This window comes from Phacochoerus africanus, chromosome 8 (genome assembly GCF_016906955.1).
Source record: "Phacochoerus africanus isolate WHEZ1 chromosome 8, ROS_Pafr_v1, whole genome shotgun sequence".
NCBI lineage: Eukaryota > Metazoa > Chordata > Mammalia > Artiodactyla > Suidae > Phacochoerus > Phacochoerus africanus.
In genome coordinates, this window is record NC_062551.1 from 94,732,029 (window position 1) to 94,752,604 (window position 20,576).

The 20,576-nt window shown below is 42.2% G+C and overlaps 1 protein-coding gene across 18 annotated transcripts in view; it reads left to right on the forward strand.

Annotated features, from left to right (window-relative positions):
- MACF1 (microtubule actin crosslinking factor 1) overlaps positions 1-20,576 on the forward strand; it is a 334,551-nt gene that overhangs the window by 155,491 nt on the left and 158,484 nt on the right. For all 18 annotated transcript variants that reach the window (XM_047793443.1, XM_047793433.1, XM_047793438.1 and 15 more), the window contains 16 exons: positions 5,548-5,714; positions 6,567-6,679; positions 6,780-6,886; positions 7,297-7,416; positions 7,565-7,660; positions 8,320-8,447; positions 8,536-8,629; positions 8,828-8,982; positions 9,828-10,101; positions 11,076-11,204; positions 12,429-12,506; positions 13,082-13,243; positions 15,251-15,355; positions 15,954-16,049; positions 16,638-16,763; positions 19,288-19,440. In XM_047793443.1, the coding sequence (XP_047649399.1) occupies positions 5,548-5,714; positions 6,567-6,679; positions 6,780-6,886; positions 7,297-7,416; positions 7,565-7,660; positions 8,320-8,447; positions 8,536-8,629; positions 8,828-8,982; positions 9,828-10,101; positions 11,076-11,204; positions 12,429-12,506; positions 13,082-13,243; positions 15,251-15,355; positions 15,954-16,049; positions 16,638-16,763; positions 19,288-19,440 (2,103 nt within the window). The remainder of the gene's footprint in view (positions 1-5,547; positions 5,715-6,566; positions 6,680-6,779; positions 6,887-7,296; positions 7,417-7,564; positions 7,661-8,319; positions 8,448-8,535; positions 8,630-8,827; positions 8,983-9,827; positions 10,102-11,075; positions 11,205-12,428; positions 12,507-13,081; positions 13,244-15,250; positions 15,356-15,953; positions 16,050-16,637; positions 16,764-19,287; positions 19,441-20,576) is intronic.

Below are 20,576 nucleotides of genomic sequence, written 5' to 3' on the forward strand. Positions count from 1 at the left end.
TTTTCATATTCTTTTTCATTATGGTTTATTACAAGATACTGAATATAGTTCCCTGTGCTGTACAGTGACCTTGTTTATCTATTTGTTACATAGTAGTTTGTATCTGCTAATCCCAAACTCCTAGTTTATCCCCACCCAACTTTCCCCTTTGGTAGCTCTAAGTTTGTTTTCTGTGTCTGTGAGTCTCTTTCTGCTTTGTAAATAAGTTCATTATTTTAAATATATGCATATGTGTAAATCACCTTCTAAAAGTTTATATAGTTAAGGGGCCACAAACCTTCCCTTCCTCTAGTTCTCTTCCATTCATCTGTTGTCATTTGTGAAGATTTGGGACTGCCTTATAGTTGAAGTAGCCTTATTTTAGGCAGATATGGCGTGTCAAAATTAAGTTCTTTCAGGGCAAGCTTGTCTTTTTTTAAATATTTTTATTTTTTCCATTATAGGTAGTTTATAGTGTTCTGTAAATTTTCTGTGGTACAGCAGAGAGACTCAGTCACACATACATGTGTACATTCTTTTTCTCACATCATCCTCCATCAAGCTCCATCATAAGTGACTAGGTATAGTTCCCAGTGCTTTGTCTATTTTTTTTTTTGTTTCTCCCTTTTTCACCTGGGAGACTCCTGCTTAGATCTTTTTTTTTTTTGCTTTTTTTTAGGGCCACACTCGTGTGGCATAGGGATCAAATCAGAGCTACAACTGCTGACCTACGCCACAGCCACAGCAATGCCAGATCCCCAACCCACTGATCGAACCCGTATCCTCATGGATACTAGTTGGATTCGTTTCTACAGTTCCACAATGGAAACTCCCTCCAGCTTAGATCTTAAAACTCAACATAGGTGCTATCTTGTTCGGGAGTTCCCTGGCACTGCTAGTTTGGGTTACTTGCTTGTCTCTGTCACAGCATTGATCTTTACGTGTGGTATATCGTCTCCCCTACTAAATTGCTTGAGCTTGAGGCCTGAGGTTTTGCTTTTGTCTCGAGACACCAAGAACTTGAACACAGCTCCTGGAACATAGTTGTTGCTCAAAAAAATCACAGCAGAATGAATACATGGTGATTGACTTTTTTGTGTTCTTCTCTGTGGTGCCTGGCATATGGTGCCTGGCATAGAATGGGGCACAGATGAGATATTCAATAAATATTTATTGGGTTATTAGAACATATTACGTTTCTAGGTATGCTTCAGAGAAAGGATTAATCAAGCCATGGGGAGTGTGCTTGAAAGAGAATTCAAGTAGACAGGCTTAGTCTCTGAGATGGTAATGAGGCTCCCTCTCCAAATGGCATCCTTTTAAATACCCAGATGAGGGAGAAAGCTCCTTGATACTGAAGCTGGAATTCTGCATTAGGGAGATTAAGGTAAAAGCTTCTGCATAGCCCAAAGGACAGCACCGTGCAGTCACATGTGAGTATTACGTGAAGAGATGGACAAAAGCCAAATTTAATTACTGAGATGATTGTGATGATAATCCCATTTTTTTCATCCAGATCACAGTCTAGGAAAGGCCCTAATCCAAACAGGGTATTTTTCCTTTCCCTGAGGGATCTAAACATTTCCCTGTCTCATTATAGCTATGTGGAGAATCTGAAGTCCAGCTGTTCATCAGGCTGCTTCCAATGCAATATACAAAGATACTGTGATTGGCAGATGAGAGATGCCATCAGAGATATTGACTCTGCTATTGTGTATATGCACTATCAGTTGACTAACTGGAATTTCCTTTTGGGATAAAGAATCCAAATATTCACATTTCATTTTGCTTATTCAGATTCTATTCCTTTTCACTTCAGCAAATCTATTTCCTGTTCCCAGCAATCTTTTGCCTTAATAAGCATGTGAAGCCCTGTAGTCAAAGAGCTGGGTTATGTCAGTGTGAATGGCACTTAGCCACTGAAATAAACAGCTAGAAATGTTAAGGAGAACTGGAATAGAATTGGTACTAGTGAAGGGGTGTTACACTGGACTCACAGGATGATGGCTTGGGCACCGAGATCTGTTATTCAGTCCTTGGCTTGTTTGATTATACACTCTACCTTATTTGCTAAGTAAGTTTGCTGTCAAAAAAGTAATGTCTCAGGATTCTAGATCGGTCTTATCCCCACATACCTTTATTTGTTTATTTTTATTATTTTGCTTATTAACCAAGTAAATATTAATTAAAGCACATTGTGTCCACTGTATGACCCTCACAACACCAGGTGCACTGGGTGATAATACGGAAGGACTGTGATCACCGAGTCTCAGAGCTGGAGGTTATTTCTTCCTCAGCATCCCAGCATCTGCTGGGACATATCCTGTGTTGAGGAGCTCTCCTTCATAGCAGCTGCTATTTGATTTTAGATCATTCCAATTGTTAAGTTGTGGTATCAGTACCTCAGGAAAGCTAGTTGTAGGGAGATGATCAAGATCAGCTAATATCAAATAATAGCCAATAATGCAAGATAAAACATTTAATTAAGTGATGATACAGACTGTCAGTGCTGTGGGAGTTAGGCAATCTCATTGATTATCACAGCAATCCTGAAAGGTAGTAGGTATGATTCCCCCTTTACAGATGCTATAACTGAGGCCCAGCTACAGTTGAAGTTGAGATTCAAATCTTGGTCAGCGTGGAATCAAAGGCACGCACTTCCTTCTCTCTCACATTGCCATTTCTCTAAAGTAGGTTCTGTGCTAGATTTTTGGAGATTTCTTTAAACAACCTTTTTTCTCAGTATAAAAATATACATAGGGAATTCCTGTTGCGGCTCAGAGGTAACGAACCCATCCAGTATCCATGAGGACGTACGTTCAATCCCTGGCCTCGCTCAATGGGTTAAAGATCTGGTGTTGCTGTGAGATGCAGTGTAGGTCGCAGATGTGGCTTGGATCCTGCGTGACTGTGGCTGTGGCATAGGCTGGCAGCTACAGCTCCAATTCGACCCCTAGCCTGGGAATTCCCATATGCTGCATGTGCGGCCATAAAAAGCAAAAAAATAAAAATATACATAATGTAGAAAACTTGGTAAATATAAAAATCACCTATATTACTACCACTAGTTTGGTGTATTACCTATACACATATGTGCATTTATTACATTATGTATATATGTGACTATTATTTAGGGTTTAAGCTCTTTATAGCTTTTTGCTACAAAATATCATATTTTAGTAAAAATTCTTTTTTATTTTAGCTTTATTGAAGTGTAATTGACAAAATTGTGATATTCAAAGCATACATCTTGGCAATTTGATATACAGGCATACCTCGTTTTATTGTACTTCACAGATAACTGTGTTTTTCACAAATTGAAGTTTTGTGGCAGCCATATGTCAATCAAGACTCAGCATCACTTTTCCAACAGCATTTGCTCACTTCTGGCTCTGTGTCACATTTTGGTAATTCTTGCAATATTTCAAACCCTCTGCCAGCAAAAAGATTACTATTCCCTGAAGGCTCAGATGATGTTTAGCATTTTTAGCAATAAAGTATTTTTAAATTAGGGTTTTTTTTTTGGCATAATGTTATTGTACATATAATTTACTATACTATACTGTAAACATGGCTTTTACATGCACTGGGAAACCAAATCGTGTGTGACACACTTTATTGTGATTGATATTCCCTTTATTGCTATGATCTGGAACCCACCCTGAGTGTCTCCAAGGTGTACCTGTATGTATATATTGAGAAAGGATTCCCACTGTCTGGTTAACTCACATGTCCACCACCTCACTTATTTAGTGAGAACATTGAAGTTCTAAACTCTTACGAAATTTCACTTACATAGCATGGCATTATCAACTATAGTGATCATGTTTTACATTAGATCCTCATATCTTATTCAACTTACAACTGAAAGTTTTATCCTTTTTCGATCCTTTTCCTATTTCACCCACCCCAGTCCCTGGTAACCACTATTATGCTGTTTCTGTGACTTTGACTTTTTAAAGAATTCCATGTATAAGTGATACCACATAGTATTTGTCTTTCTCTGTCTGGCTTATTTATCCTCAGCATAATGCACTCAAGGTTCATCCATGTTGTCACAAATGGCAGAGTTTCCTTTTTGTGGCTGAATACCACATCTTTATCCATCTATCCATTGATGGACACGTAGGTTGTTTCCATATCTTGGCTGTTGTGAATAATGCTGCAGTGAATGTAGGACTGCAGGTATCTCTTCAATGTCCTGTTTTCATTTCCTTTGGATGTATACCCAGAAGTGAGATTGCTAGATCCTGTAGTAGTTCTATTTTTAATTTTTTGAGGAATTGCCGTACTGTTTTCCATACGGACAATACCAGTTTATATTCCCACCACAAATGCACAAGGGTTCCCTTTGCTCCATGTTTTCACCAACACTTATCTCTTGTCTTTATGATGACAGGCATTCTAACAGGTGTGAGATGATAAGTCATTATGGTTTTTATTTGTATTTTTCTAATGATTAGTGATGTTGAACACCTTTCCATAATACCCGATGGCCATTTGTATTTTTTTTTTTTTTTAGGGCTGCACCCGGCATATGGAGGTTCCCAGGCTAGGGGTTGAATCGGAGCTGTAGTTACCAGTCTACACCACAGCCACAGCAACACAGCCACATCTGTGACCTACACCACAGCTCATGGCAACACTGGATCCTTAACCCACTGAGTGAGGCCAGGGATTGAACCTGCATCCTCATGGATCCTAGTCAGCTTGTTTCCGCTGAGCCACAACAGGAACTCCCTGTATGTCTTCTTTAGAAAATTGTTTATTCAGATCTTCTGCTCAGTTTTAAATCAGATTGTTTGTTTTTTTGATGTTGAGTTGAATGAGTTCTTTATATGTTTTGGATATTAATCCTTTTTCGGATATATAATATACAAACATTTCCCCCCATCCCATAGGTTACCTTTTCGTTTTACTGGTGATCTCCTTCGCTGTGCAGAAGCCTTTTAGTTTGATGTAGTCCCATTTTTGTTTTGCTTTTGTTGCTTTTGCTTTTGGTGCTGGTTTACATTTTTTTTCATTGCTTTTTATTTATTTATTTATGATTTTTTTTTTTCCATTACAGCTGGTTTACAGTGTTCTGTCAATTTTCTACTGTACGGCAAGGTGACCCAGTCACATACACACATATACATTCCTTTTTCTCACATTATCATGCTCTACCATAAGTGACTAGATACTTATGGTATACATTCTTATATAAAAGTTCTGGTACATTTCTCTGATGATTTCCTATCAAGTGTATGTATATTTTAAAACTTATTAAAAACTGCCCTCCAGAGAATTTATGTCCTCTATACTCTCACCAGTGGCAGTGTATGAGAATACCCAATTTTACGTATTCTTTCCCATACTGAATAGTATCACTAAAAAAAAAGACTTTCCTAATTTGGTAATTAGGTAAAAAATGACCTTTTCTAGTTTTAATTTGCGTTTCTTTAACTACCACATAGAGTAGTATGTTGGCGTTGTCATCTGAAGTGCTGCCAGGCTCGGATCTCCCTCTTTGAAGGGCCATAACGTATGCAGAGAAGGTTAAATTACTCACGTCCTGTTTTTTGGCAGATCTCTGACATCTATATTAGTGGAGAATCAGGGGACATGTCAGCTAAGGAGAAGCTGCTCCTGTGGACCCAAAAGGTGACAGCTGGTTACACAGGAATCAAATGCACCAACTTTTCCTCCTGCTGGAGTGATGGGAAGATGTTCAATGCACTTATTCACCGGTACAGGTAAACACAGCGGAGTTTGGGTGGGTTTGGAGTCGTCCTATCTCTTCTTTGTAATTAGCTATAATGCCACATTTCCCCTCAACTAACAACCCAGGCTCTGGTTCACTTTATTTATTTAAAAAAGGAATGTGTAGCATTCCCATCGTGGCTCAGTGGATTAAGAGCCTGACAAGTATCCATGAGGATGTGAATTAGATCGGCCTCGCCCAGTGAATTAAGGGCCCAGCATTGCTGTGAGCTGTGGCGTAGGTCACAGATGCCGCTCAGATCTGGCATTGCTTTGGCTGTGCTGTAGACCAGTAGCTGCAGCTCCAATTTGAACCCTAGCCCAGGAACTTCCATATGCTGCAGGTGCGGCCCTAAAAAGAAAAAAAAAGTAATATGTATTGAACTCGTGCAGTGGAGGGAGAGTGGCAGGTGGTCAGAGGTGGCCTGTCTGATGAGAAAGTGGAGCAGAGCCATGGATGAGGAGTGGGCCACGCAGCCCTCGGGGGTCAGTGTGTTTCACTTGGAGGAAACAAGTGCAAAGCACCTGAAGGGGGGGCTCACTTGGAGTGGGTGAGGAAGACAAGAATTTTGAATGACAGAAATCAAAATCGTTATACTGTTATTGGTCATAAACATGCCCTTTCCCTTGAAATCCAACAAACCTACCATCATGTAAGTTTAGAATTAGGGAGCACTGGGCTCCTAGAGTGTAATAAAAAATAGGATTAGTGCTCCTCTAAACCTCCTCTCTCTCTCTAACTCAGTGTTTTTTAGCTGTGAGTACTTTTAAGAAGGGTTCTTTGTGTGAACTCCTGTGTGGTGTGTAGCTGGGTGCCTGTCATGTGCCTTGATGGACTTTTACAGACCCGATCTGGTAGATATGGAGAGGGTACAGATCCAGAGCAACCGAGAGAATCTGGAACAGGCTTTCGAAGTAGCAGAAAGACTGGGCGTCACCCGGTTACTGGATGCAGAAGGTGAGAGCTGGCCAAAGTTGATTCTGTTTGGCAGGTATTCATTATTCGTTCCCCAGCAGGTTCCTTTGTTCTAAGAAATTTCTTGTCCTTTGTCTCTCAGATGTGGATGTGCCATCTCCAGATGAAAAGTCTGTAATCACTTATGTGTCTTCGATTTATGATGCTTTCCCTAAAGTCCCTGAGGGTGGAGAAGGGATCAGTGCTACGGTAAAAGAACACTTTCCTAAAATACCTTCTGGCTTTGATTTGTTTGGGTGGAGTAATGTACTGATTAGACTAGCTTTCTTTAGCACTCACTGTCTACAGTGCACTTTTATCTTTATACATCATCTTTATACATAGTTCTTGTCCTTGGTCCCTGGGAGTGAGTCCAGATATCACTAATTGTGTAGCATCCAGCATAGGCTATTCTAGGTGTCAGGAAATTGAATCCCATCCTGAGAATCCTTGAGGAGCTCTGAAACTGGGCCTCTGAGCATAAACTGCATGGCTGCATCTATATAGGCAATTAGTGGAAGGGACTTTATGTGGTTTGGGGTGGCCTGAGCTGCTTTCTCCTGTGCGTGTCTTGCATACCGCTAACCAGAAGGTGTGTGATATTTACCCTTTGGCAATAGGAAGTAGACTCCAGGTGGCAAGAATACCAAAGCCGAGTGGACTCCCTCATTCCCTGGATCAAACAGCATACAATACTGATGTCAGATAAATCCTTTCCCCAGAACCCTGTTGAACTAAAGGTAAAGTCATGAACTTAAATTGTTTTTTTTATGAATTCACTCTGGGGAGTAAGTAAGTCTCAGAGCTTGTTGCTCCTGGTACCTGGGTGAGGTGGTATGAAAAACTGGGCCAGGTTGCTCAATATTCACCAAATATTGATCTTTGTAGGCACTTTATAATCAATATATACACTTCAAAGAAACAGAAATTCTGGCCAAGGAGAGAGAAAAAGGAAGAATTGAAGAATTGTATAAATTATTAGAGGTAAGGAAGCTTATCCTTTGCTGAGCCTTGAGGTTTGCTGTTTGCTCTTTTTAGACCGATTCGTTGCATCTTCTCTCTAACTTGCTTTAATAGCAATATTCTCAGGGTCACATATTGAGCATCACTCTTAGGCTGCACTTGACAAGTTCAGGTGAAGGGGAAGAATCAATCACCTCTATTTTTTAAGGGGCTGTTGAAACATGGCATATTTATGTTTATTCAGAAATCCTGAGTTGTATGGATGTTTTCCTTTTTTTCAGAGGGAAGCTAATTCTCTCCCTAGGAAAGGAAGAAAAGAGACTTTCCTTCACATTTGATTCCTAGAGAATTTGAACCTGCAGAGATGGGCATTTAACCTCTCCACAGTGGGGGTTATAGGGAGGGCAGGAGAATTTATGGAAAATTTAGAAGGAATGGAAGGTTTTCAAGCAGGTGGTCTCTGTATTTTGGAGGTGACTTTTTTGCTCTTACCTGAAGGTGAAGTGCTGCTAAAATATTTAGTTATTTTCTCTTATTAGACAGTGGGAAAAACTGTTCAATGGCTGGGTAAAGAAGCAAGGAGTCATGGATGAAGAATAAATTAAAACTGGGGCCTGAGGGCATGTATTTTTGGACTAAGAGTTTCTCTGTTTTTGTTTTTGTTTTTTTATCTTTTTAAGGTATGGATTGAATTTGGCCGAATTAAACTGCCTCAGGGTTATCACCCTAATGATGTGGAAGAAGAGTGGGGAAAACTCATCATTGAGATGCTAGAGCGAGAGAAATCGCTTCGGCCAGCTGTAGAGAGGTGGGTCCAGAACCGGAAGGTCATCTGGCATTGCTTCCTGGGCTGCTTTGAGCCCTGCACATGACTGTGGTTATGATCTTATTTTTAGGCTGGAATTGCTGCTACAGATTGCAAACAAAATCCAGAATGGTGCTTTGAACTGTGAAGAAAAACTGACACTAGCTAAGAATACACTGCAGGCTGTAAGTCTGACTGTTTTGTCTCACCTCTTATGGCGCATGTTTTCCACCTCTTACCCTGTGCTCTAAGGGTGGATGGACATCAACAGCAGAGGGATCCAGCTTCCTTTCTCTTGGAATGGCAGTGACCCCTTGGCTCCCTTGGTCCTAGTGGGTGGGAGCGATGGGAGTTTCCCTTCTTATTCTCTCTTTCTCTCTCAGGATGCTGCTCACCTGGAATCAGGGCAACCAGTACAGTGCGAGTCAGATGTCATCATGTACATTCAGGAGTGCGAAGGTCTCATCAGACAGCTGCAGGTGGATCTCCAGATCCTGCGGGATGAGAATTATTACCAGCTGGAAGAGCTGGCTTTTAGGTGAGGAACGTGGGACTCCAACAGAGTGCTTGCCTGGTGCTGAGGCCCAAGGATCAAAAGTTGAGAACTGAGAGTTCCCTGGGGGCTCAGCAGGTTAAGAATCTGTCATTGTTACCTCTGTGGCTTAGGTTATAGCTGTGGTGTGGTTTCCATCCCTGGCCCATCTACATGCCACAGGTACAGCCAAAAAAGGAAAAAGAGTTGGTTATTGAATCTTGTGATATGGACATTAGAGGACCGTGTCTCAGTAGGATACTATATAGTAAAGCACCCTTTACTATAGGCAGGAAAATTCTCATGGTAGAGGATAGTTTTAGGCAGGAGAATTCTCATGGTAGAGGATAGTTTTCCTTTATGGCAGGCCCTGCCCAATCAGCTCTTGTAGGACTCCCTAATCTTTGTAGCATCTTATACCCCCACAGATTTCAGGGGGGCCTGCAGTGGTGTGGCAGCACATCAGCTTTAGAATTGCTGGGGTGATTCAGTGCAATATTTCATAGAGGAGGAAACCAACCCCCACAGAGGGGATGAGGATCTTTGTATGGAGCCAAGATGAAGAGCCACATCCTTGGACTTCTGTTCCATAGTTTATTCTGTTCTGTCGTCCAGGAGTTAGACAAACTGGGGTTGATTTACTTCCTTCCAATTAACACTGTAATTTAGCATTTGCCTCAAAGACGACTCTGAACGATGAAGATGTTAATAGCATTCACATAACACTTTTTCTTTCTCAGAACACTTTTCCTGATGTGATCTCATTTTTATTTTTACCTCTTCCTTGTCAAATAGATAGGGAAGATTTTACCTTAAAAAACCATGTTACAGATTTAATCTCTTCTTTTCAGGGTCATGCGTCTGCAGGATGAGCTGGTCACCTTGCGTCTGGAGTGCACAAACTTGTACCGGAAGGGCCACTTCACTTCACTTGAATTGGTTCCACCCTCTACTTTAACCACTACTCATCTGAAGGCAGAACCCCTGACCAAAGGAACCCATTCTTCTGCCTCCTGGTTCCGCAAGCCCATGGCTCGGGCTGAACTTGTGTCTATTTCCTCCTCTGAAGATGAAGGCAATCTGCGATTTGTGTATGAACTGCTATCTTGGGTGGAAGAAATGCAGGTGGGTGTACCTTCCGGATGCTTGTGCAGCACACGGAGGTTTACTGGATCCAGCAGCTCATCTACGAGGGCCCGTTGCTCTGTGCCCCTTGTATAGATTTCCCTAGTTATTGATGCTTCCTAGGACCCAAGCCCCCCTCTACTAAATTTTAAAATGATTTGGATCAGATCAGAGCCTTGAAATCCCATACTAAATGGCATAGGCTTTTCTAATGTGAAGCCCTTCAGGAATCTGTTCCCTTCAGCTAATTGTGCTATAAGTGGGAGCTAGTGGGAGAAGTTGCAGAATCTATAAATCTCGGTCATCCTTCCTGAAGTGGCAGAGGAGCTCCTACTTCACTGCTGTTTTTGTCTTTGCTCTTAAGTGTAAGACCAAGCCTGCTGTGCATCAGAATTATAAGGGGCACCATTTACATGTGTCTGGGATAATGGTTCAAGTTCAATATTGTCCTCTTATCCTTCTAACCCTTTTGTATTAAATTCTTCCCAACTCCTGATAATCAGATTCCCCTGTACCAATAAATAAAGCCGTTCAAAGACAAGTTAACTGTTTTATGATTATCCTCCATTGACGAATAGTTGATGGCATGAATGAAGCATAGTATCTACAGATACGTATTTCTCATCTCCATTCTGATTATGAAATGCAGAGATCCCATGATGGGAAATGCCTCAACTACAGAGTTAAGCATTGCAGCCTGTGGGCACACCTTTCTGGTTGGTAAATTCAAGGATGTGTTCCGATGATGCAGCAGCAAAAGACCACTCTTGCTTCTATAGTGGCTGAGGTTTTGTCTCCAGCTCCTTGGGGGTGGTTATGGCCTGCTTTCCTGTAAGAGCCCAAAGTGGAGATGGTTTAGATGTCCTTTTTTCCTCAACCCCCATCCCTAGCCCCCTTGTCCAAACATTGATTCTGACAGTTTTCTTCTTCTGACAACTTAGCAATAAATTATATTCGTATTTTTCTTTTTTTAGATGAAATTGGAACGAGCAGAGTGGGGCAATGACCTGCCTAGTGTGGAGCTGCAGCTGGAAACACAGCAGCACATCCATGCCAGTGTGGAAGAACTGGGCTCGAGTGTCAAAGAGGCCAGGCTCTATGAGGTGTGGGGCATTCAGACTCCATTATGGGGGGCGGGGGGAGTGTGCACGATGAGGCCATGCGTGGTGTACCTCTCCCTCAGGGAAAGGGGGCTACCCATGAGCCACACTTGACCTCAAATCCCCTTTTCACATGAAGTGTCTCTTACTCTTTGAAATAACTTTGTGAGAAAGGTGTCTTTTTTGTTTGTTTGTTTGTTTTGTTTTTTTGCTTTGTAGGGCCGCACCCGCAACATATGGAACTTCCCAGGCTAGGGGTCAAATTGGAGCTGCAGCCGCCAGCCTATACCACAGCCACAGCAACGTGGGATCCAAGCCACGTCTGCAACCTTATACCATAGCTCACGGCAATGCCAGATCCTTGACCCACTGAGCCAGGCCAGGGGTTGAACCCACATCCTCATGGATGCTAGTTGGGTTCATTAACCACTGAGCCAAGATGGGAACTCCAGAAAGGTTTTTTTTATTAGCCCCTTTTTATTAAAAAAGAATAGTGATACTGAAAGTTAAGGTCAAAATTAGTAAGTCATGAATGCAGTTTCCAAACTTAGGCCCTCTGCTCCAGAAATTCATGCTTTTTCCACTTCACTGTCTTCTTGCAATAGAGAGCTGGTAAGAGAAACTAAACAGTCTCTCCTCTTCCTCACTCAAAATTTTGACCTTCCTCTCCAAAAATCAATTGATTAGGAGTTCCCGTTGTGGCTTAGAGGTAACAAACCCGACTAGATGTGAGTTCGATCCCTGGCCCTGCTCAGTGGGTTAAGGATCCAGCATTGCTGTGAGCTATGGTGTAGGTCACAGACTTGGCTCGAATCTAGCATTGCTGTGGCTGTGGCGTGGGCCGGCAGCTGCAGCTCTAATTCAACCCCTAGCCTGGGAACTTCTATATGCTGCAAGTGTGCCCCTAAAGAGCAAAAAGAAAAAAAAAAAAAAGTCAACTGAATACTTTGAGGTCTGGGTTTTGCTTGGAAACCTCCCAGAATTTCTGGAAACACAAGACCAGGAGGTCTGTCAAGTGTGCTTGCCCTGCTAAACTGTTCCTCGCTCAGTGTTGCTCTGAGCTATGAAATCTCACCCGGAAGTGTGCTGGTCAAGTGTTTTGTTTTCTCAGAGTAACCAATCTCTATGTCTGTGCAGACGTAACATTTACATAGCTGAAATCATACCATAGATGTAGTTTATTTACTCTGTCTCTAATATATTTTTAATTCATTCCTTTCTTATCAGGGAAAAATGTCCCAAAATTTCCATACCAGTTATGTTGAAACTCTTGGAAAGTTGGAGACACAGTATTGTAAATTGAAGGTGAGTTTTGACTGTCTTTTGTTCTGTTCATGGAGAACCTGGATCCCTAATTCAGGAAGTTCTTGGTTTGGCCCTGTTTTGGTTTTCTGTCTGATAGATTATATGGTTTACTGTGCAGTTGTTCATATGTATTATAATATTTTCTCAGTTCTCTTAATACATCAGAAACCACTGCCCCAGAAAGTTTGAAGTAAGTTGAGCTTATCCTGATTATCACACTTCACTTAAGCAGTGGCTCTCGTGTCCTCCAAGACATCAACACTGAAAGCTTGAGGTTGACAGGGAGGGGACTCCTGTCTTTCAAGATTGACCAGAACAGGACAGGCCCAGGGTCATTCTTTATCTAGGGAGCACCACAAAGGCCTAACGAGTTCTCACTTCTAGCGAGGATTGACAGGGTCTCTCTGGGAGCCCTATACCTAACTTGTACTAAATTTAAGTCTGCGGAGAAGCACCTAGGGATTAAGAAGCAAGGCTAAATTTATTTCCTCAGCTATTCTTTGCTTTGATGTCAAATGTGCCATCTTCAGATGAAAGGCTGGCAGCCTAACCTTGTTAATCCTCCCTTTGTCTAGGAAACTTCTAGCTTCCGGATGAGGCACCTTCAGAGCCTGCATAAATTTGTCTCTAGAGCTACAGCTGAGTTGATCTGGTTGAATGAGAAGGAGGAAGAAGAACTAGCATATGACTGGAGTGACAACAATCCCAATATCCCAGCCAAGAAAAATTACTTCTCTGTGAGTCGAGCATGACAGACCTGTCCTATTTTGTAATAGCAGCAGAAGGAGCTGAGGGGCTGGTCTGCTGAGAGCTTGGGTTTCTGGATTTGTATTTTGCTAGATGGAAATAGGGACCCTGCTTAACGCATCTGTTGATGTGAGAAGTGTGCATGGAGAGAGGGGAAATTAAGCTCTAGAATGAATTTATTTAGAATGCCTTTAGAAAGGCAGTATTGTGGGTGAAGAGAGCAGCACTCTGAAAAGTGAATCATTTCAGAGGCGATATAACTTTGTGGTCAAGATTATAGGCTTTGGAATGAGGTAGATCTAACATCAAATTCTTATTCCTCCACTTATTAGCTCCATGACCTTGGTAAATCATCTAATCTCCCTAAACCTCTGTAAAATGGGATAATAGACCACTTCAAAGCATTGTGTAAAAGGCTAAGATTTAGTAAGTGAATATAGCAAGGCACGTAGTATAGGACTTAATATTGTTTTTAACTGAGGTATATTCTCGGCCTCTCACAAATTCCGAGTTCTCTTTAACTTATTCAGTAATGTTTTGGGGCGTTCCTGTCGTGGCGCAGCGGAAATGAATCCAAGTAGAAACCATGAGGTTGCAGGTTCGATCCCTGGCCTCACTCAGTGGGTTAAGGATCTGGCGTGGCTGTGGTGTGGGCCAGTGGCTATAGCTCTGATTAGACCCCTAGCCTGGGAACCTCCCTATGCTGCGATTGTGGCCCTAAAAAGACAAAATAATAATGATAATAATAATAATAATAATGTTTTGGCCTCAATCTCTTGGTTTGTAAAATGGGAAGGAAAATTCAGCATTGGACAATGGGACAGTGCTTTTTATTCTTTTCAATGAAAGATATGTATATATATATATGTAGGATTTTTTTTTTTTTTGCTGTTTTTAGTATTTCCATATTGCAGACTCCCAGGGTAGGGGTCGAATTAGAGCTACAGCTTCTGGCCTATGCCACAGCCACAGCAACACCAGATCTGAGCCTCATCTGTGACTTACACCACAGCCCACGTCTCCTTAACCCACTGAGCAAGGCCAGGGATCAAACCTGCGTCCTCATAGATACTAGTCAGATTCATTTCCTCTGAGCCACGGAGGGAACTCCTAGGAAGACGTTTAATAATGTTTACTTCATTAGACAGTGGTGTATGATTCTTCTGAAGTAAAGAAGAAAGATACTATAATACAATAAATAGTTTGTATGAGAACAGAAATTAGGCTGTTATAAAGAAAGTGCTCAGAGGGAGTTCCTGTCATGGCACACCAGAAATAAATCCAACTAGTATCCATGAGGATGCGGGTTTGATCCCTAGCATCGATCGCTCAGTGGGTTGGGGATCTGAGTTGCGATGAGCTGTGGTGTAGGTCACAGACGTGGCTCAGATCCAGCATTGCTGTGGCTGTGGCGTGGGCCAGCAGAGTAGTCCCAATTCGACCCTTATCTTGGGAACTTCCATTGGCTGCGGGTGCGGCCCAAAAAACAAACCAAAAAAGAAAATGCTTAGAGAGGAATCAAGTGCTCAAGAAGGGATCGGATCTGGTCGTGAGGATCAGTAGCCAGCTGCACAGAAGGGCTGGCATCTAAACCGAGGGCCCTACAGTGTTAACAGAAAGGAGGGCCAGAGGAGGGCACTACAGGCTGAGGGGGTAGTCTGAGCAAGCCAGCCAGTCAGATATGTGGTTCAAGTGCTGAGTTTGGTGGGTGCTGCTGTGAATGGCCCACTCCAGGCGCGCTCCCTCCTTCCCTTCCTTCAGTCTCATCCCATGTTCTTCCTCTTGCTCAGGTCCCGTATCCTTTGTGAATCTTTCACCAGCAATTCTAGCATTTTGCTCTTCTCTGAAATCCTCTGGCATGTCTGTCTGTGCATCTCATATTGGCACTAACCTTGGGTTGTGGGCTCCTTCAGAGTAGAGCGAGGAACACAGCTTTTTCTTCGTTGCTACTCCTCCCTTTATAGCACCTGTTGGATAAAACTGAATTCAATTTTCAGGAGTTGACAATGGAACTAGAGGAGAAACAGGACGTGTTCCGGTCTCTACAAGATACAGCCGAGCTGCTGTCACTGGAGAACCACCCAGCCAAGCAGACAGTAGAGGTGTGTGACATGGGACGATGTGAGGTCAAGTGCTGGGACAGGAGTGGGGGGGTCACTGTAAATGTATTCAGACCTAGTCCTGCTGAGCAGCTTGGAGGACATATCAGGATCATGGTTCTTGGGTCTTCTCCCTTTTCACCCCCTCCCCCAAAGACTACAGACAGTTTTGGTGGTAGTCTAAGGAGAAACAGCAGAAGTGGTGCTGACTCCTGTATTCCTGGGGAGAGTGACTTGAACCATACATTTTCAACTAACTACCTAGACAGTCCCTGGGTCTTGGAGTGGAGCCTGTGCCTAGAGAAGAGAAGCAGTGGAGGAAGCCGGGAGGGATTTGTTTACACCGGGGTTTTGCTGACAGATCATTTAGTTGCAACTGAGTGTGGAAGAGCCCCTTTCTATGTCACACCTTCTACCAAAACCACTTTGGATAAAAAATTATGCCTCTTTCCCATGGAAGCATTGAGCCGTTGCCAGTCAAGTATCTCTGTCTGTCTTCTGTTGGCCTCTCTGGCCCTGGCAGTGGTGTAGCTGAAGAGTGTGTTGCACCTTGTGTAGCAGGGCTGTTGACCCCCCCCCCCCATGTGCTTGGTTGCTGCAGGCCTACAGTGCCGCTGTCCAGTCCCAATTGCAGTGGATGAAGCAGCTGTGCTTGTGTGTGGAGCAGCATGTAAAGGAGAATGCTGCTTACTTTCAGGTATGTGGGCTTTGAGTTTGTGTGTCTGTGTGTATTTGAGTGTGTATACATGTGTGAGTATGTGAGTGCAACAGAGAGGATAAGGAGGATAACGTTTTTCATTCGGGCAAGAGATTGTGTGTGTGACCGTGCGTGTTAGCATGTGCCTGCAGGCACGCACATAGAAAGGTGAGGTTAAAAACACGTCTCTGTCGGTTAACCTTTACTGTATAAACCACCACCCCAAAACTGAGTTGCCAGAGTTCCCCTTGTGGCTCAGCGGTAACAAACCCAACTAGTATCCATGAGGATGAGCAAGGGTTTGATGCCTGGCCTCTCTCAGTGGATTAAGGATCTGGTGTTGCCATGAGCTGTGGTGTAGGTCACAGACATGGCTTGGATCCCATGTTGCTGTGGCTCTGGTGTAGGCTGGCAGCTGCAGCTCCAATTCGACCCCTAGCCTGGAAACTTCCATATGCTGTACGTGTGGCCCTAAAAAGAAAAAAAAAAAAAAAAGAAAAGAAAAGAACCCCCAAAATCTGAGTTGCTTAAAACAACAACAGTCATTTAGTGATTATTATCACTAAACATATCACTCTATCCCTGCAGTTCTTCAGTGATGCCAGAGACCTGGAGTCATTCTTGAGGAACCTCCAAGACTCCATCAAACGAAAGTACTCCTGTGACCACAGCACCAGCTTATCCCGCCTGGAAGACCTGCTGCAGGACTCCATGGTGGGTGTTGCATCAGCGGGGTGATTGCTTCTGAGAAACAGAGTAACCTTATCAGCTGCTGCTGTTTATATCCTTGAACACTCTAGGGCTGTGGGTCATCGTTGGAAAGTTTGGCTCACATTTAATTAGAGTTTAGTCAGTTTTGTTCTTTTTCCTTTTTTTCTTTAAATTGCTAATAAGAGTCCTTTGGCTATGCTGTTGAAATAAGGGCCTAGCCACATGTCCCTGAGCCACGTAGTGCTCATCATAATTTCTTTTGCAGTGCTCCTATTTTTATTCAATAGTTGGAGCCAAAGGTGGGGTGTAGAACATGAAAAACAGGGGTTGACAGGATGAGCTGACACTAGCTTCTTTTTCACTCTGTCATGCAAAGAGAATTAAAACAAAACATCAAGGAAGTAGACCTGAGCCAAGTTTTTTCTCCTTGGGAGTTTTCTTTTGATAAGAAGGACATATTTGAAAATGGATTTTAATTAAGGATATTTAGATCTTATTTAGATGTAATGCAGTATTTGTCCAATTTGCTATTGTAGCATTATTAACTTTTTAAAAAGATTTGTGTCCAGTATTTAATCCAAATAATCTTACATTTATTTTCTCTAGCGAACTGTTCCTTCAGGTGTGCTGCTAGTAAAATCAGCAGCAGAACTGCATATGTTTATTGAGTGTGTATTACACAGAGTTGGCAAGACAGGGATCAAGCTACATCTCAAATTAAAGTAGAAATGTGTATGTAGTAGGAAATTACTCTTCCTGTATGAGAAGCCAGGAAAGTCTCATATTTCTGTAAAAAATTATAAATAAGAGAACCAGAATAATCTAAAACAATGTCATTTTTTTTTTTCATGAGTGAAACTTGGGCATTTGTGAACATGAGTTGATTTACAAAAAAAAAAACCAAAAACAAAAAAGCCACTTTCAGGTACTGTAAAGCTAAGAATGGGTTTAGATTCAACTGTTCCACCTGGGCAAATAATCTGTTGATGTAACCAATTTGGAATGAAGGGTGAAGGCCTGACTTTTCCGATGTTGTCTCTAGAATGTCTCTCTTGGAGGTACTTCAGGCATGAAGGAGGAATCTAATAATCCTTGGCTATTATCTCCTCCCTCCCACAGAGTACCTTCCTGTCGTAGGGTAACTCCTCTGCAATTGTGTCATATCTTCTCTTCTCGAGGGTCGCTGCTCTGTTCCCTCCTCTCCAGGTCAGGGGCATCGGGTTGGCGGCGTCATCGGGCCATGGAGTCACCTGGGCCTGCTCCTCAGCTTGTCCTCAGCTTGTCCGTCAGGTTCGGGAGCATCTGTCCTGGCTTCTGGTCCTTTTCAGAACTTTGACCACGCCGAGCACTTGGTCTCTGGAGCCTGAGATGTTTGGCTGTGGGTTAGACAGAAATTGACATCTTTATTGCAAGGAAACTGAAGTGGGTAGACCAGCTCTCAAGACGGAGCAGCATGGCTGTCTCCCTGACATAGTCCATTCCTCTTTCTTTAATAAGTTAAAGTTGTATTTCTTCCAATCATGCTCCCGGGGACAGGCACAGGTAGTTTATTTAAGCATTTCTTTTTCTTTACTTGCATATTCTTAATTCTTTAATGGCATTTCTTAACATTATTAACTCTTTACTCTCATCACATCTACTTCCATCCTAAGAAAGCCCTCTTCTGGGGACTTGTTATACCTCAAAATGGGCTAGAAACATCCTCGTTAATAAAGGTTATCTTTTACTCTCTAATGGAATTGGTAGTAGACTGCTACCAATTTTGTTAACAGGAAGTTCATTCGTTTTTAAGAAAATTGGGTTTGCAGAGACTTGAGAGTTTCAATTTTGCATGAGACTTCTTTCAAACCAATCAAATTTATATAAATACAGCACAGCAAGACTCTAAAAGGTAAACCCTAAATCATCTGTCACGATGCCTTCACCAACAGCATTGGTTTCTAGATTGTTGGTTGAAGAGCTAAGATCTTTCTCCAGAAAGTTTGATTCACTTTAAGAAAGTAAAATATCTGTAGTAGAGCTTGGGAGATATCATTATTAAAAAAAAAATTAAAAAAGCATAACTCTAGCTTCTCCTAAGCAGAGACAAGAGCTGGCTTCCACCAGTGAGAAATTGGATAATAATAATAACAACCACAACCTCGTTATTATTATTGTATTTAACTTCCATTTTCTCTGAACCTTATTTGGAGAAACCTTTGTTAGCTGTAGAGCTGTATTTGACAGCTAGAAATTCTTTTTTGTTTTATTTACGTATTAATTTATTTTTGCATGTGGCTTTATGGTTCATTGAAAAGGACACCTTTCTCAAGGTGCAAAATTTGAGTAAAAAGCACTTGATAGCAGACAGAAGCATCCTCTCCCGTTTTCTTTATCCCTGTGTTTGTAAAATGGCTCCACCAGGGGATCCCTACTTAACTGAGAAGTGACATTCTCGGAGGGAGTGGAGCATTCAGTTTTTTTTGGTTGACCAAGTCCTCCCAAGGAGCAACATTAATGTCTTTTTGGTTTTCTTCCCATTTTGTAGGATGAAAAGGAGCAGCTTATACAATCCAAGAGTTCCGTTGCCAGTCTTGTTGGGAGATCAAAAGCCATTGTTCAGCTAAAGCCTCGCAGTCCCGACCACGTGCTAAAGAGCACCATTTCCGTGAAGGCCATCTGTGATTACAGGCAAATCGAGGTGAGGAGGAGGAAGGAGTATCTCCCTCTCCAGAGGCAGCAAGGGAGAAGGGAAGGCTTCAGTTCGGGTTTTGATAATAAGGAGAGGTCAGATGATAGGGTTCTGGCACTAGAATTTAAGCGTGCTCAAATCTCTTGTATCGTTTATAAAATAAGCCTCAACTGTGCAATCTTGACCTGCTCCCTGCCTCATCGATTGGGATCATTATCCACCCCGTTGCCTAGGTGTGGATAGAAATGGTGCTTTGTAGCCCCCAGGAGAGATCCTTGACTCCTGTCCTTTTATCCACACAACTAGTAGGACTATCACGTCAATAACAGGCTTGTGAATAAATATCCCTCAACTGCACATCTTTCTGTCCCTGCTGCTACTAAGTTAGACCATAAGTTTTGTTACTTGGAATATTGCATCAGTCTCACCATTGAGTGCATTTTTCTATCCTACCACCAACATGATCTTAAAAAAAAAAAAAAATCACTCCCTTGCTTAAGTCCTACAGTTATTCCCCATTTCTGTGTAGAAAGCCTGAATTCCATAATGTGGCTTCAAAGTCCTGAATAATCAATCTCTTTACCTCTCTAACCAAGACCAGGTCTTGTGTCTTCCACGCATTCCCTGGTAAATGACATTTGTCACATAGTGTTTAACCAGATACCCCATCAGAATATGTGGAATATAGACATATCGTTTTACTGTTTTCACCTCTAGTGGCCTAGCACACTTCCAAGCACATAGCAGGACAAGTAAATATTTGTTATACAAAAGAATAAAGGAACTTTTCCTACACTTTTCTTTGTCTCGGTATTTCTGTCTATAAAATAGAGATGATAATGTTGTCTCCCAAGAGAAAGAATTGGTGATTTCAAATGCTTAAACGTTTTCAGGGATTTGGGTGGGGTGATAGGAAGGGAGGAGGAGGAAGTATCACAAAAGCAAAGCTGTGAGTGTTCATGTCCCTTTCATGTGTACCCTATGGATAGTAGGTACAGAGATTGCTCTTGGAGGCCTTAACAGTCTCCTTATAACTTTCATACACCGAGTTACTTGACATGGACCAGACATGTAATAAACCCTCGATTTGTATGATGTCGCAACCTTTCCTGGGTTGTATATTTAGACTCGTTATCTTTTTGTTA